The sequence below is a fragment of the Somniosus microcephalus genome, chromosome 4, assembly GCF_052327205.1.
Source record: "Somniosus microcephalus isolate GS21.2 chromosome 4, FLI_Smic_1.0, whole genome shotgun sequence".
Classification (NCBI taxonomy): Eukaryota; Metazoa; Chordata; class Chondrichthyes; order Squaliformes; family Somniosidae; genus Somniosus; species Somniosus microcephalus.
Window position 1 is genome coordinate 312,609,314 of NC_140990.1, and position 17,736 is coordinate 312,627,049.

The window sequence follows — 17,736 nt, forward strand, 5'->3', positions numbered from 1 at the left end:
CCCTTTAAAATCAACGCTCAGGCGCTCGAAGGGGCGAGTGGCTTTTATCAGGTGGGCCCTGTCTGGTCTATAAAAGTGCGGTTTGCACTCAGCGCAGACTTGGCAGTTCCTGGTCATGGTCCTGACCTCCTCAATAGAGTAAGGCAGGTTGCGGGCCTTGATGAAGTGGAAGAACCTGGTGACCCCCGGGTGGCAGAGGTCATTGTGGAGGGCCCGCAGTCTATCGATCTGCGCACTGGCGCAGGTGCCACGCGATAGCACATCCGGGGGTTCATTGAGCTTCCCGGGCCGGTACAGGATCTCGTAATTGTAGGTGGAAAGTTCGATTCTGCACCTCAAGATCTTGTCATTTTTGATTTTGCCCCTCTGCTTGTTGTTAAACATGAAAGCAACTGAACGTTGGTCAGTGAGCAGGGTAAATCGTTTTCCGGCCAGGTAGTGCCTCCAATGACGCACAGCCTCCACAATCACCTGGGCCTCCTTCTCAACAGCGGAGTGTCTGGTCTCCGGGCCTTGGAGGGTTCGTGAAAAGAAGGCCACGGGTCTCCCCGCCTGATTGAGGGTAGCGGCCAGGGCAAAGTCGGACGCGTCGCTTTCCACCTGGAAGGGGATGGATTCGTCCACTGCGTGCATGGTGGCTTTGGCAATGTCTTCCTTGATACGGTGGAAGGCTAAGCGGGCCTCTGCCGTCAAGGGAAAAGAGGTGGACTTGATCAGCAGATGGGCCTTGTCCGCATAGTAGGGGACCCACTGGGCATAATAGGAGAAAAACCCTAGGCACCTCTTCAGGGCCTAGAGGCAGTGGGAGTTCCATAAGGGGACGCATCCGGTCGGGGTCGGGGCCGATGACTCCGTGTTCCACAACACAGCCAAGGATGGCGAGGCGGTTTGTGCGGAATATGCACTTCTCCTTGTTATATGTCAGGTTCAGGAGTTGGGCGGTGCGGAGGAATTTTTCGAGGTTTGCGTCATGGTCCTGCAAGTCACGGCCGCAGATGGTCACATTGTCCAGATATGGGAAAGTGGCCTGCAACGCATTTTGATCTACCATCCAGTCCATCTCCCTTTGGAAGACGGAGACCCCGTTGGTGACACCAAAGGGAACCCTAAGGAAGTGATAGAGGCGGCCGTTTGCCTCAAAGGCAGTATACTGGCGGTCCTCAGGGCGGATAGGGAGCTGGTGGTACGCTGATTTCAGGTCAATGGTCGAGAAGACGCGGTACTGCGCGATCTGGTTGACCATATCAGCTATGCGGGGGAGTGGGTAGGCGTCCAGCAGGGTGTAGCGATTTATTGTCTGGCTGTAGTCGATGACCAGGCACTGCTTCTCGCCGGTCTTAACGACCACAACCTGGGCTCGCCAGGGGCTGGTGCTGCCCTCAATAATCCCTTCCTTCAGGAGCCGCTCCACTTTGGTTTTAATGAAAACCCTGTCCCCGGCACTGTATCGCCTGCTCTCTGTGGCGATGGGCTTACAGTCGGGGGTGAGGTTAGCAAACAGTGGGGGGGGGGGGGGGGGGGTGACTCTGAGTGTGGAGAGGTTGCACCTGGTGCGCGGCGGGCAATTTGGGAGCTGCTGGCTGCGGACTGTGAGTGGGGGTAGGGGTCCACCGTACGCCATCGTAACACTTTTAAGGTGGCACTGAAAATCTAACCCCAGCAGGACGGCAGCGCAGAGGTCGGGCAGGACCAGAAGTTTAAAATGATCGTACACGGTCCCGTCTACTACGAGTGTCACTACGCAGTAGCCGCCGATGTCCGCCGACTGGGACTCGGAGGCCATAGAAATCCGCTGGTGCGCAGGCAGGACTGGGAGAGAGCAACGCCGCACCGTGTCGGGGTGGATGAAGCTCTCCGTGCTCCCAGAGTCAAAAAGTCAGATTGTGTCGTGGCCATTTACCTTAATGTCCATTGTGGAGCTGGCCAGCTGGTGCGGTCTCACTTGGTCCAGTGTAACGGATGCCAGCGTAGGGGTCGGTGTGTCGCTGCGGGTATCAGATGAGGCGGTGTTGGGGGCCTGCTGCGTTCCGGCTGTCGTCCAAGATGGCGGCGTCCATGATCCCCATGTGGCTGGAGGCGTCCAAAATGGCTGCTGTACCGGTGGTTCGCACATGGCCGGGGAGGCCCAAGATGGCGGCCCGCATGGCCCACACGCGGCGCTGCTGGGGTTCGGAGTGGCTTTGGCCCTGCAGACGTTAGCGTAGTGTCCCTTCTTCCCGCAGCCCGAGCAGATCGCGTTTTTCGCCGGGCAGCGTGCTCTGGGGTGTTTTGCCTGGCCACAGAAGTAGCATTTCTGGCCTTGGGGCACTGCTGTCTGGCCTTGGGACACTGCTGCGGTAGTTGGGCCGTTGCTGGGGTGTGGCTGGGGTGGCACGGCGCTATGAGGCGGTCCTACCGTGTCCCAGGCTGTCATTCCCCGCGGCGTCCACGGTGCAGAGGAGTAGGCATCCATGCCCCGGTAGGCTGCATCCAATGATAGTGCGAGTTCAGAGGCCTTGTTGAGGTCGAGGTCACTCTGCTCCAACAGTCGCTGTCGGGTGTAATTGGATCTGTGGCCCGCTACAAAGGCGTCCCGGATAAGTTCCTCTGTGTACACGGCGGCCTTTACATCCTTACAACCACAGGCCCGGCCAAGCACAGACAGTGCTTGAAGGTATTCCACGGTCGATTCCCCAGGTTGTTGTTTACGACTCCCCAGAAGGTGCCTGGCGTACACTTCGTTCACTGGGCGCGTGTACTGGTCCTTGAGGAGCTTGATAGCGTCCGCGTACGAGGTCGCGTCTTGGATGACCGAGTACACTCGGTGGTTCACTTTGGAGGTCAGGACATCCAGTTTGTCCTCGTCCGATTTGATTGCTGCGGAGGCGGTCAGGAATTTTTCGAAACACTTAAGCCAGTGAGTAAACTTGGTGGATGAGTTCGCCTCCCGATGATCTAAGTCCAGGCATGCTGGTGTGAGGATCTTCTCCATTATAAAAATTTTGTTAATAAAATTGATGCGCTATCAATTACTCATAAAAGACTGAGAGTTAAGAGAGTAACTAAAGGCTTTTATTAACAAAAGAATGAAGGTCTGCCTCGAGTGCTCGACCGGTCCAGAAATACAAAGGGCTGGGGAGCAGTCACCTTTATACTAGGACTTGTGGGAGGAGTCAGCCGAGGCATGTCCAGGCATGTACACAGTGGAATACAAACAGTGGTTTACCACAGAACCTACCTCTTTGACCAAGCTTTTGGTCAACTGCCCTAATATCACCTTATCTGGTTCAGTGTCAAATTTTGTTTGATACCGCTCCTGTGAAGCGCCTTGGGACATTTTACCACATTAAAGGCGCTGTATAAATACAAGGGGGGAGAAATTGACTATAGCCCCGTTTGGGGCGCCAGCCTCGCCAGAGCGCTAAAAGTAGTGCCCCGGAAGCATTCGCGGCCGCCCACCGGAAATTCAGTGGTAGCGCCCCAAAGGGAAGCACGGCGCTACTGGAGGCACCCCTCATCCCTCTTGGGGCGCTGCGACTGAATATCGGGGAGGGGCCTTGTGCAGCGTGATCTGGGGCCCAGCTGGGCCCCCGAGGATCGCGAGTGCCGGCAAAAGAGCCCAGCACCGAGGAGAAGTGCCGGGGTCTTGGAACGCAGCCTGCACTCCGCGGGGGGGGGGGGGGGCGGTATGTTCAGGAGGCCGGGGACGGGAGCGCAGGCAGGTGCTGGCAGGGGGCCAACAACAAAAATGGCCGCCCCGCACCTCTCCTTTAATTTGCGCCTCCCCCGCCGCAGGTAGGCCCCCCTGAACCGGTCACACATAGCGGCGGTAAATCAGGGGGCGCTTCCAAATATCGCAGCCGGGGCGTGAGCGGGGCACTGCGCACACCGATGATGTCATCGGTAGCGGCGCAGCGCTAACGGCTAGCGCCACCACTAGCGTCCCGCGGAATTTAGCGGGAGGCGTGGGCAGTGCCTTGCGACCCACTTAGTGCCCTCTTAAGGCGCTAATGGGTGGCGCAGCCAACTGAATTTCTCCCCAAGTTGTTGTTGGTGTTGACAGTGCGAGAGATACGCTGTGGCAGTCAAAGGCACCCTGACACAAAAGCAGCTTTAGAAACCCACCAAGAAAGTGTGTTTCACGTAATACAGCATTTTTTGCATGACTTTAGCTGGCTTTGAACAACTCCATTATCGTTGTATCATGCAGCTACCAGGATGTAGAAGGCGAACTATGTGGACCTTGGTCTTTCTTCGTCTAACAGTTCCGATGTGTGCGTGAGAGAGGAAGCAAGTGTCACAAATGGTGATTTGGAGGGAGTTGGGGCAGAGGAAGACAAGGAGGAATATTTTCTCCCCTTTTCTGCTGCAAGTTATTTATTTTATTGATAGCGATTGATTGCTGTGATTAGTCAACAACTCCATTATCGTTGTATTCTGTGACTACCAGGATGGTAGAATGCGAACTAGATGGATCTCGGTCTTTTCCCATCTAGCAATTCCTACGTTCCTGCGGCAAACAGAAGCCAAACCATGCACTCATTCAGTTCCCATTTGCTACTATAAACGATGTATGGAAGTGTCAGCTTACTGCCCTCACAATGATTCTACTGACAATCAGCCCTTTGATATCAGACATTACAAACACAGGAAAGCGTGGCCGGGCACAACCCCCTCAATTACCTACTGTCGGGAACAAGACACATTCTCTGGTTTCAGCTCTTTCTCAATACGAGATGAAATACTTCTCTTTCATGTTTCCTGCATCTCAGACATTAAAGACAAATGGCCGGCCTTTCTAACAAAGGGAGCGATGTTCGATTACATGGAAAAGCCCTCGAGGTTGCTCTTTGCGCTTCATCTGAGCAGACTCTCTCCCAAGAACACAGGATTTAATTATCAGCAGAAAGCATTTTTTTTCCGCTCTGAGGAGCGACTGAGTGATGTAAGATGAGACCACTTTAAAAGCCGGAGATTCCATTGTGCTGCCAACAGACAGTCAAACACAAATCAAATCAGCATCACATGACCTTTAATGAGACAGGATCTGTGTTACCATCTACAAACTCTTAAAGTGGCAGAACCCTCTTCTTTTAGTATCTACACTGTCCCATCAAACACTCCCAGGGCAGGTACAGCACAGGTTAGATACAGAGTAAAGCTCACTCTACACTGTCCCATCAAACAGTCCCAGGGCAGGTACAGCGCAGGGTAGATACAGAGTAAAGCTCCCTTTACACTGTCCCATCAAATACTCCCAGGGTGGGTATAGCACCTGTTGGGCCTACATAAGGAACATGAATGTGTTTTTGCCCAATAAGATGCCTCAACTTCAAACGCAGATCCTCCTGCGCTTATGTAACATTTCCATTTCCTACAGGGGCAGGTGCCCTCACAGTCTCAGACTATCAATTTAGTGCCAATTACTGCTGTGTTATGTGCTATGGATCAGCACCCATTAGGAACTGGGCTTTTTCAGTAAGTGTCTGATTCTGTCCCCATAGTTGTGTTGCAGTAAACCCGTGATGCGCTAAGGCAGAGGCCATGTTAAAATGTTGGAGGTTTTTAGCTGCTGCAGCTGGGCATGGCCGGGAAAGACGTCATGAACCATTTAGCCACTCTCAGCCCAGTTTTAAAGAGCATGATGTTTCTTCTCGTGAGCATTTAAACACTAAATCGGCAACAATTTACTCTCAGATAGTATAAAAGACGAATTTACTTGTTGGTCAGGATACTTACTTAAGTACAGCGCCATGCAAACAAAGATAATGAGTCCAAACCAGGCATTGAAGTTGGAGGTGAAGTAAACAATGGCGATGATGATATCGGCAATCGTCGGGAAGATGCTGAAAACAATATAGCTGGAAAAAAAAGTTTATTTATCACTGAATGAAGCAAGATTACAATCTTTAAGCTTTTGAGTGCAGACTTTTTCACTGCATTTAAAAGTTTGAGGGGCCATTTTACTGAACAGATGCTACTTTTATACTTGCAGGTATAACCATTTCTTAGATGAACTAGTATTGCCCCAGTCACCAGGCAATGTGAGGGTCGGGACCCTCTGTGTGACAGTCTCTAAAACAGCTATATTACTGAGAGCACAGGAGAGCCTTACAGAAGTGAGTGAGAGGGGGATGCATGTAGAATGAAAGCATTTTGTTCGCTACGGCAAAGTCTGCTTTCATAGAAGTCCAATTCTACCACAGAAATAGTGCACACAAACGGGCCAGATTGTGAGTGCCCAAAACCTCTCGGGATCGCTCAATCTCGCTCTCTTTCCGCCTATACCACACACTGAGGATTTGTTTCCGCCCCCTTTCAAACTATCAACCCCCACCCCCATTCTTTTCTTTCCTCTGATCTCTGGCCGCAGAAATTCAGAACTCTCTCCCGAAGCAGGTGTGCACACTGCCTTTGACTCAAGGATCAGGAGCAGATTTTTTTTTCTTCTTCATTCACAGGACGTGGGCACCGTTGGCAAGGCCAGCATTTATTGTCAATCCCTAATTGCCCTCGAGAAGGTGGTGGTGAGCCGCCCTCTTGAACCGCTGCAGTCCTGTGGGGTGATGGTACTCCCACGGTGCTGTTAAGGAGGGAGTTCCAGGATTTTGACCCAGTGATGATGAAGGATCGGCGATATATTTCCAAGTCAGGATGGTGTGTGACTTGGAGGGGAACTTGCAGGTGGCGGTGTTCCCATGTGCCCGCTGCCCTTGTCCTTCTAGGTGGAAGAGGTCACGGGTTTGGGAGGTGCTGCCGAAGAAGCCTTGGCAAGTTGCTGCAGTGCATCTTGTAGATGGTGCACACTGCAGCCACAGTGCGCCAGTGGTGGAGGGAGTGAATGTTTAAAGTGGTGGATGGGATGTCAATCAAGCGGGCTGCTTTGTCCTGGATGGTGTCAAGCTTCTTGAGTGTTAGAAAGAACATAAGAAATAAGAGCAGGCCCCTCAAGCCTGCTCCGCCATTCAATAAGATCATGGCTGATCATCGACCTCAACTCCACTTTCCCCGTATCCCTTGATTCCCCTAGAGTCCAAAAATCTATCTATCTCAGCCTTGAATATTCTCAAAGACTCAGCATTCACAGTCCTCTGGGGCACAGAATTCCAAAGATTCACAACCCTCGGAGTGAAGAGATTCCTCCCTATCTCAGTCTTAAATGGCTGACCCCTTATCCTGAGACTATGCCCCCGCCCCCCTAGTTCTAGACACTCCAGCCAAGGGAAACAACCTCTCAGCATCTACCCTGTCAATCCCCTTCAGAATCTTGTATATTTCAATGAGATCACCTCTCATTCTTCTAAACTCGAGAGTATGGGCCCATTCTACACAACCTCTCATCATAGGACAGCCCTCTCATCCCAGGAATCAATCTGGTGAACCTTCATTGCACCACCTCCAAGTCAAGTATATCCTTTCTTAGATAAGGAGACCAAAACTGTGCGCAGTACTCCAGATGTGGTCTCACCAAGGCCCTGTACAATTGTAGCAAGACTTCCTTACTCTTATACACCACCCCCCTTGCAATAAAGGCCAACATGCCATTTGCCTTCCTTATTGCTTGTTGTACCTGCATGCTAGCTTTCTGTGTTTCTTGCACGAGGACACCCAAATCTCTCTGAACACCAACATTTGAAAGTTTCTCACCATTTAAAAAATATTCTGTTTTTCTATTCTTCCTACCAAAGTGAATAACCTCACATTTCCCTACATTATACTCCATCTGCCACCTTACTGCCCACTCACTTAGTCTATCTATATCCCTTTGCAGACTCTTTGGCCCCGATTTTCTGGCCGCCGTCGGGTGGCTTTTCATGCGGCCGGGGGCCGAAAATCGGCGAAAAAACGGGTCGGGACCCCCCCCGCCGCCTGATTCCCCGCCCCGTCCGACTTTCGGACTGCCGTTTCCCCGCGCCCCGCTTCAGTCCCGGCCGCCGGAGCATTAACAAGCAATTATCTGCTTGTTGAAGTTGATTTTCCCATGCCATTGCGACTTTGGGGCTTTCCCCACCTGAAACCCGCCTGCGGGGAACCCCGCTGCTGAGAGCTGGCGTGAAGTTAAGGAAGGAGTTAGAGATGTAATGCCAAGGTTCTTCTGGTGACTCCCAGCGAGTTGGCATCTGCTGACACCTGCATCCATGCAGCATTGGTCTCAGTGGGAGGCCTCTTCCTCCCTGACCTAGGGAAGAGGACCTCCCTGTGGGCCCTAACCCCATCCAATAATGCCTGCAGTGAAGCCTCGTTGAATTTGAAGGCAGCTCGGCCTCTGCCGCTGGCAGCAGCTGGTGCAGGCTCCTCTGCCATTGTGCAAGAGTGGCTGAGAAGCCTGCAGAGGTGGAGAAGCTTGCTGGACACTTTGAAAGCACCACGAATGATGACATCATACTGTGAGGATTTCTGACTCGAATTGGACAATTAGCAAGGCTTCCCCCATGCTGGGAATTAATTGGCCACTTGAGGGAAAATTGCGTGGAGCTGGCTGACACTTTTTTATGTGTGTCAGGAACCCCACATTCGGGGAAACCCGACCATTTCCCACACAAGCCAAAAATCGGGGCCTTTGTGTTCTCCTCACAGTTTACTGTCGCACCTAGCTTTGTATCATCAGCAAACCTGGATATATTACACTCGGTCCCTTCATCTAGGTCATTGTAAATAGCCGAGGCCCCAACACTGATCCTTGTGGCACCCCACTAGTTACAGCCCGCCAACCTGAAAAAGATCTGTTTATCCCTACTCTGTTTTCTGTCCATTAATCAATTCTCTATCCATGCTACTATATTTCCCCCAACCCCATGAGCCCTAATCTTGTGTAATAACCTTTTATGGGGCACCTTATCGAATGCCTTTTGGAAATCCAAATATACTACATCCACTGGTACCCCTTTATCTACCCTGCTAGTTACATCGTCAAAAAACTCCAATAAATTTGTCAAACACGATTTCCCTTTCATAAAACTATGTTGACTCTGCCTAATCATGTTATGATTTTTCTAAGTGACTTGATACTACTTCCTTAACAATGGATTCCAGCATTTTCCCGATGACTAATGTCAGGCTAACTGGCCTGTAGTTCCCTGTTTTTTCTCTCCCTCCTTTCTTGAATAGTGGTGTTACATTTGCGACTTTCCAATCCACTGGGACCATTCCAAAATCTAGGGAATTTTGGAAGATAAAAACCAATACATCCACTATCTCTTCAGCCACCTCTTTTAGAACCCTAGGATGTAGGCCGTCAGGTCCAGGGGATTTGTCGGCTTTTAGTCCCATTAGTTTGTCTAGTACTTTTTCTCTACTTATATTAATTACGTTAAGTTCCTCACCCTCATTAGACCCTTGGTTCCCCACCAGTTTTGGTATGCTTTGTGTCTTCTATTGTTGGTATGCTTTGTGTCTTCTATTGTAAAGACAGATACAAAATACTTGTTTAACATTTCTGCCATTTCCTTATTCCCATAATAATTTCTCCTGTCTCAGCCTCTAAGGGACCAACATTTATTTTTGCTATTCTTTTCCTTTTTACATACTTGTAGAAACTCTTACAATCTACTTTTATATTTTTTGCTAGTTTTCTCTCATATTCTATTTTTTCCCTTTTCATCAATTTTTTGGTTAACCTTTGCTGGTTGAGCAAGGATGAACGAGGCAGAAGTCTGGAGGAAGAAGCCAGGGAAGCAGGAACAACCACCAAAACTAGCATACACTGATATTCGCCGCTCCCAATCTGGCACCTTGTAAGTATTATAAAGGGAACAGGCCAGAATCAACTTGTAACATAACTTCACTTGCGTAGGGACAAAAACGTTTTTTTGTAAAACACACCACCACAAAGAGGTGTGGAACACGGCTGCCACAGAACAGCGGTCACATTTACCTACATAACAACGGTCACTGCACTGCAAAATTGAAGCTGTTGGAAATGTTAGGATGTGTTATGGCATTGTGTAAATGCATGAATTATATCAAAACTAATCTGTATTTATGGGAACCATCCCAGGTCGCAACAAACAATAACACGGAGTGAACTACATACATAATGTCACTGCCATCAGTGGAGTCCATGTGCAATTCCGCTCCTAGATCCCACTCCACACAAAAACCCCAGAATACTTCATAACTATTTCTGTCGACTCCTCTTTCCTCAGTATTGTCTCTGTGTGAATTCTAGTTCCTGCCAGGGTGAAGCCAAGTGTGCGTTTGTTGGATCAAGTGCCTATATTATTAAATGGTGGAGTTAGGTCAGCAACAGAATTTCGAACAGCTCTCTGATAATATTGCCACTTTACAATAAAACCTAATTCAAGGTAGATAAAAGTTTGCTCATACGGGCCTACCTTGGAGGGGAATAGGGTGGGCGTCTGTGATAGATTATCAATAGTGAATGTATACAGATACACGGGGAGGGTGGGAGCCTATGATAGATCTATCAGTAGCGAATGTATATAGATACACGGAGAGGGTGGGATGCAAGGATGGCGAAGGGAGGAATGGATGAAACAGGTGGACTTGCATCAAAATTCACAGCTCAGAAGGAGAGCATTTAGTCCATTGTGTCTGTGCCAGCTCTTTGCTAATCTCACTGCCCCCGCTCTATCCCCACAGTCTGTACCTTCCGCTGCTTCAAATATTTCTCTAATTTTCCCTTAAAAGATGCAGTAGGCTGTGCCTCAGCTACTCCCTGTGACAAAGCATTGATGCGCTATCAATTACTCATAAAAGACTGAGAGTTAGAAGAGTAACTAAAGGCTTTTATTAACAACAGAATGGAGGTCTGCCTCGAGTGGTCGACCGGTCCAGGATACCAAGGGCTGGGGAGCAGTCACCTTTATACTAGGACCTGTGGGAGGAGTCAGCCGAGGCATGTCCAGGCATGTACACAGTGGAATACAAACAGGACAAACAGGAATACAAACAGTGGTTTACCACATTCACCCCTTGTTTAAAATTGAGTCCGGCGGGGTGAAGTGTATTAAAAGTTAGTGTATTGGAGTCTCTCCGGAGGTCTTGTCTGCCGCTGTGATCGGCGTGGCGACGGCAGGGGTAGTGAAGCTTCCGGCGTCGAGTCCAGCGTAGGCTGTGGCACAGGCGTGTCGTCCTCGTAGATGTCGAGCGGGTCGCGGGGCCCAGGCCTGCCGTCTGCTGGGGCTGGATATCGGATCGTGGGGGGGGGTGGTAGTGGGTAGTGGGTTACTGTGGTCCCCGAGGGTGCAAGGTCTCTTATGGAGACTGTGTCCTCCCGCCCGTCCGGGTATGCGATGTAAGCATACTGGGGGTTGGCGTGGAGGAGGTCGACCCTCTCGACCAGGGGGTCCGTTTTATGGGTCCTCACGTGTCTTCTCAGTAGGACCGGCCCTGGGGACGTCAGCCATGGCGGTAGCGATGTCCCTGATGTGGACTTCCTTGGGAAGACAAACATTTTCTCATGAGGGGTGGCGTTAGTGGCAGTGCAGAGCAGTGACCGAATAGAGTGGAGCGCATCGGGGAGCACATCCTGCCAGCGGGAGGTTGGAAGGCCCCTAGACTTTAAGGCTAGCAGGGCGGCCTTCCAAACTGTCGCATTTTCTCTTTCCACCTGTCCGTTCCCCCGGGGGTTGTAACTGGTGGTCCTGCTTGTGGCAATACCCCTAGTTAGCAGGTACTGACGGAGTTCGTCGCTCATAAACGATGAGCCCCGGTCGCTATGGATATAGCTGGGGAAGCCGAACAGGGTGAAGAGGTTGTTCAGACATTTAATGACCGTGGCACTGGTCATGTCCGGGCAGGGGAAGGCGAACGGGAAACGGGAGTACTCATCAATAATATTGAGGAAGTACACATTGCGGTCGGAGGAGGGGAGAGGCCCTTTAAAATCGACGCTCAGGCGCTCGAAGGGGCGAGTGGCTTTTATCAGGTGGGCCCTGTCTGGTCTATAAAAGTGTGGTTTGCACTCAGCGCAGACTTGGCAGTTCCTGGTCATGGTCCTGACCTCCTCAATAGAGTAAGGCAGGTTGCGGGCCTTGATGAGCTGGAAGAACCTGGTGACCCCCGGGTGGCAGAGGTCATTGTGGAGGACCCGTAGTCTATCGATCTGCACGCTGGCGCAGGTGCCACACGATAGCGCATCCGGGGGTTCATTTAGCTTCCCGGGCCGGTACAAGATCTCGTAGTTGTAGGTGGAAAGTTCGATTCTCCACCTCAAGATCTTGTCATTTTTGATTTTGCCCCTCTGCTTGTTGTTAAACATAAAAGCAACTGAACGCTGGTCAGTGAGCAGGGTAAATCGTTTTCCGGCCAGGTAGTGCCTCCAATGACGCACAGCCTCCACAATCGCCTGGGCCTCCTTCTCAACAGCGGAGTGTCTGGTCTCCGGGCCTTGGTGGGTTCGTGAAAAGAAGGCCACGGGTCTCCCCGCCTGATTGAGGGTAGCGGCCAGGGCAAAGTCGGACGCGTCGCTTTCCACCTGGAAGGGGATGGATTCGTCCACTGCGTGCATGGTGGCTTTGGCAATGTCCTCCTTGATACGGTGGAAGGCTAAGCGGGCCTCTGCCGTCAAGGGAAAAGAGGTGGACTTGATCAGCGGACGGGCCTTGTCCGCATAGTAGGGGACCCACTGGGCGTAATAGGAGAAAAACCCTAGGCACCTCTTCAGGGCCTTGAGGCAGTGGGGCAGTGGAAGTTCCATAAGGGGACGCATCCGGTCGGGGTCGGGGCCGATGACTCCGTGTTCCACAACACAGCCAAGGATGGCGAGGCGGTTTGTGCGGAATATGCACTTCTCCTTGTTATATGTCAGGTTTAGGAGTTGGGCGGTGCGGAGGAATTTTTCGAGGTTTGCGTCATGGTCCTGCAAGTCACGGCCGCAGATGGTCACATTGTCCAGATATGGGAAAGTGGCCTGCAACGCATTTTGATCTACCATCCGGTCCATCTCCCTTTGGAAGATGGAGACCCCGTTGGTGACGCCAAAGGGAACCCTAAGGAAGTGATAGAGGCGGCCGTTTGCCTCAAAGGCAGTGTACTGGCGGTCCTCAGGGCGGATGGGGAGCTGGTGGTACGCTGATTTCAGGTCAATGGTCGAGAAGACGCGGTACTGCGCGATCTGGTTGACCATATCAGCTATACGGGGGAGTGGGTAGGCGTCCAGCAGGGTGTAGCGATTTATTGTCTGGCTGTAGTCGATGACCAGGCGCTGCTTCTCGCTGGTCTTAACGACCACAACCTGGGCTCGCCAGGGGCTGGTGCTGCCCTCAATAATCCCTTCTTTCAGGAGCCGCTCCACTTCGGTTTTAATGAAAACCCTGTCCCCGGCACTGTATCGCCTGCTCTTTGTGGCGATGGGCTTACAGTCGGGGGTGAGGTTAGCAAACAGTGGTGGGGGGGTGACTCTGAGTGTGGAGAGGTTGCACCTGGTGCGCGGCGGGCAATTTGGAAGCTGCTGGCTGCGGACTGTGAGTGGGGGTAGGGGTCCACCGTACGCCATCGTAACACTTTTAAGGTGGCACTGAAAATCTAACCCCAGCAGGACGGCAGCGCAGAGGTCAGGCAGGACCAGAAGTTTAAAATGATCGTACACGGTCCCGTCTACTACGAGTGTCACCACGCAGTAGCCGCCGATGTCCGCCGACTGGGACTCGGAGGCCATAGAAATCCGCTGTTGCGCAGGCAGGACTGGGAGAGAGCAACGCCGCACCGTGTCGGGGTGGATGAAGCTCTCCGTGCTCCCAGAGTCAAAAAGGCAGATTGTATCGTGACCATTTACCTTAATGTCCATTGTGGAACTGGCCAGTTGGTGCGGTCTCGCTTGGTCCAGTGTAACGGATGCCAGCGTAGGGGTCGGTGTGTCGCTGCGGGTATCAGATGAGGCGGTGTCGGAGGCCTGCTGCGTCCCGGCTGTCGTCCAAGATGGCGGCGTCCATGATCCCCATGTGGCTGGAGGCGTCCAAAATGGCTGCTGTACCGGTGATTCGCACACGGCCGGGGAGGTCCAAAATGGCGGCCCGCATGGCCCACACGCGGCGCTGCTGGGGTTCGGGGTGGCTTTGGCCCTGCAGACGCTAGCGTAGTGTCCCTTCTTCCCGCAGCCCGAGCAGATCGCGTTTTTCGCCGGGCAGCGCGCTCTGGGGTGTTTTGCCTGGCCACAGAAGTAGCATTTCTGGCCTTGGGGCACTGCTGTCTGGCCTTGGGACACTGCTGCGGTAGTTGGGCCGTTGTTGGGGTGTGGCTGGGGTGGCACGGCGCTATGAGGCGGTCCTACCGTGTCCCAGGCTGTCATTCCCCGCGGCGTCCACGGTGCAGAGGAGTAGGCATCCATGCCCTGGTAGGCTGCATCCAACGATAGTGCGAGTTCAGAGGCCTTGTTGAGGTCGAGGTTACTCTGCTCCAACAGTCGCTGTCGTGTGTAATTGGATCTGTGGCCCGCTACAAAAGCGTCCCGGATAAGTTCCTCTGTGTACACGGCGGCCTTTACATCCTTACAACCACAGGCCCGGCCAAGCACAGACAGTGCCTGAAGGTATTCCACGGTCGATTCCCCAGGTTGTTGTTTACGACTCCCCAGGAGGTGCCTGGCGTACACTTCGTTCACTGGGCGCGTGTACCGGTCCTTGAGGAGCTTGATAGCATCCGCGTACGAGGTCGCGTCTTGGATGACCGAGTACACTCGGTGGTTCACTTTGGAGGTCAGGACATCCAGTTTGTCCTCGTCCGATTTGATTGCTTCGGAGGCGGTCAGGAATTTTTCGAAACACTTAAGCCAGTGAGTAAACTTGGTGGATGAGTCCGCCTCCCGATGATCTAAGTCCAGGCATGCTGGTGTGAGGATCTTCTCCATTATAAAAATGTTGTTAATAAAATTGATGCGCTATCAATTACTCATAAAAGACTGAGAGTTAGAAGAGTAACTAAAGGCTTTTATTAACAACAGAATGGAGGTCTGCCTCGAGTGGTCGACCGGTCCAGGATACCAAGGGCTGGGGAGCAGTCACCTTTATACTAGGACCTGTGGGAGGAGTCAGCCGAGGCATGTCCAGGCATGTACACAGTGGAATACAAACAGGACAAACAGGAATACAAACAGTGGTTTACCACAAGCATTCCATGCTCCAAAAACCCTCTTGGTAAAGAATGTTCTTCTCATCTTTCTCCACACTCTTGCAGAGACAATTTTAAATTGATTATCCCTCATCACGGACTCCCAACCGGAGGAAATAGTCTTTCTCTATTCATTCTATCAAAGCTCTTCCTCATTTTAAGAGTGTCTTTGATATCTCCTCTTAGCCTGGTCAGCTCCAGTGGAATCATCCTGGTGAATCTACGCTGTACACTCTCAATGGGTTGATATCCTTTCTATAATAGGGCACCTAAAACTGCACACAGCACTCTAACTGTGGATTAGCCAATGTTCTGATTGAAGACTTTCGCTTAGTGGTAGCATTCTTGCCCGAGAATCCGGCTCTGAATTCTGGGTTGACATTCGGTCGGCGTGGGTGCCGCCACCCCCCCTTCATCATATAGGTTGTGGGAACCCATAAAACCCTCCCGGGGTACAGGACTAACCCCCCTATTAGCTGGGATAAAGATGGTTACGGCCATGGAAGGAGAAAGCAAGCAAGCAAGCAAGAAAGCCATCAAGAAAGAAAGCAAGCAAGCAAGACTTGCATTTATACAGCGCCTTTCACGACCACCGGACATCCCAAAGCACTTTACAGCCAATGAAGTACTTTTTGAAGTATAGTCATTGTTGTAATGCAGGAAATGTGGCAGCCAATTTGCGCACAGCAAGCTCCCGCAACGAGCAATGTGATAATGACCAGATAATCTGCTTTTTTGTTACGTTGATTGAGGGATAAATATTGGCCAGGGCATCGGGGAGAACTCCCCTGTTCTTCTTTGAAATAGTGCCACGAGATCTTTTACGTCCACCTGAGAGGGCAGACCGGGCCTCGGTTTAACGTCCCATCCGAAAGACAGCATCTCCGACAGTGTAGCGCTCCCTCAATACTGCACCGGAATGTCATCCTCAATTTGTGTGCTCAAGTCTCTGGAGTGGGACCTGAACCCACAACCTTCTGACTCGGAGGCGAGAGTGTTGCCCGCTGAAGCACAGCTGACACCAGGAGCGTTTACGTCGCGGCCTGTCACACTGTTAATCAGCCCGCCAATCCTTCCATGACTTCACACCGTTCTCCAAAGGAAGAGTGAAGATACGAGGACATCAACAACCAAGGTCTTGTATAAATTCATCATTACCTCTTTATTCCTGTACTCTATACCTTATTTACAAAACCCAAAATGCTATTGGCTTTTTCTTTATGGCTTTATCTACCTGCACTCACACTTTCAGGAAATGAAGTATTCGAAGCCCTAGGTCTCTGTTTATCCACACCCTTCAGTGTCTTATCATTGAGTGCATATTCTCATTTTTTATTTTTTTCTCCCAAGCTAAATTCTCAATTACCCACTTTAAAACGCATCTGTCACCTGTCTGCTAACCTGCCTATGCCTTATCACATCTGAAAAATGTTGCAAAGTAGATCACATATAATGGATTAAGTTGTGCTGCGACTGCTAGGTGGCGAAAAGCAGCAGTGATTTGCACACAGCAGGATCCCAAAAACAGTAGCGAGATGAATGACTAGTGAATCTGCTTTTAGTGGTATTGGTTGTGGGAGGAATGTTGGCCAGGAAACCGGGAGAGCTCCCTGCTCGTTGCTGAATAGTGACTAGCAACGTCCAGATAAACCAGTGAACAGGCAATCAGGACCTCAGCTTAAGCTTTCATCCAAAGGATGGCAGTTCCGACACCGCATCACGTCCTCAATACGGTGTCAGGCGTGGTAGCACTCTCGCCTCAAGAGTCAGAAGGTCATGGGTTCAAGTCCCACTCCTGAGATTTGAGCACAAAATCTAGGCTGACACTCCAGTGCAGTACTGAGGGAGCGCTACACTGCCAGAGGTGCAGTCTTTTGGATGAGACGTTAAACTGAGGCCCCACCTGCCCTTTCAGGTGAACGTAAAAGAACCCATGGCACTATTTCGAAGAAGAGCAGGAGAGTTCTCCCTGGTGTCCTGGCCAATATTTATCCCTCAACTAACACCTAAAAACAGATTAACTGATCATTACCACATTGCTGTTTGTGGAAGCTTGCTGTGTGCAAATTGGCTGCCGCGTTTCTTACATTACAACAGTGACTACACTTCAATGCACTTCATTGGCTGCAAAGTGCTTTGGGACGTCCTGAGGTTGTGAAAGGCGCTATATAAATGCAAGTTCCTTCTTTCTTTACTGCACTGGAAATGTCAGATTAGATTAAGGTAATGTCAGAGAGACAAATGGTGACTGTAGGAGAGACTGTATAATTACACACAAGGAAAAAATAAAAATAGAATCAGGTACGTAAAACCCTGCTGAACTATCAAGTGCATCAAAGAATGCTCCTCTCATTATCTCAAGTACCTCAGCAAGGTGTTGATGCTGCTGGTGCCACGGTCCACGCTACGTAGAACTTCCCCAGTTTTCCTACCGAGGTGCCAGCGAAGCGAAAGGGCGTGAAGGTGAGCAAAGAGTCCAATCTGTACCTGTCGGCTGGTATATTGTTGGACTCGAATCCACATGAAGGAGCGTAGGTTGTTTACGAAACCTGATGCGCCTGAACAGAAACAAAATCACAGTTATACACAAACTTGGAATACACTTGGCAGCGCCCTCACCGAACATTAAACTGGTTAACTGCAGCACCCACAAATCCTGCAGCAGATTCATACATTAGATGTCAGCTT

The 17,736-nt window shown here is 51.0% G+C and overlaps 1 protein-coding gene across 2 annotated transcripts in view; it reads right to left on the reverse strand.

Annotated features, from left to right (window-relative positions):
- Positions 1-17,736, reverse strand: part of LOC147120602 (ATP-binding cassette sub-family B member 6-like) — a 276,275-nt gene that overhangs the window by 176,994 nt on the left and 81,545 nt on the right. For both annotated transcript variants that reach the window (XM_085986730.1, XM_085986729.1), the window contains exons 6-7: positions 17,414-17,606; positions 5,719-5,840 (exon numbers count right to left, since the gene is read on the reverse strand). In XM_085986730.1, coding sequence (XP_085842856.1) covers positions 5,719-5,840; positions 17,414-17,606 — 315 coding nt within the window. The remainder of the gene's footprint in view (positions 1-5,718; positions 5,841-17,413; positions 17,607-17,736) is intronic.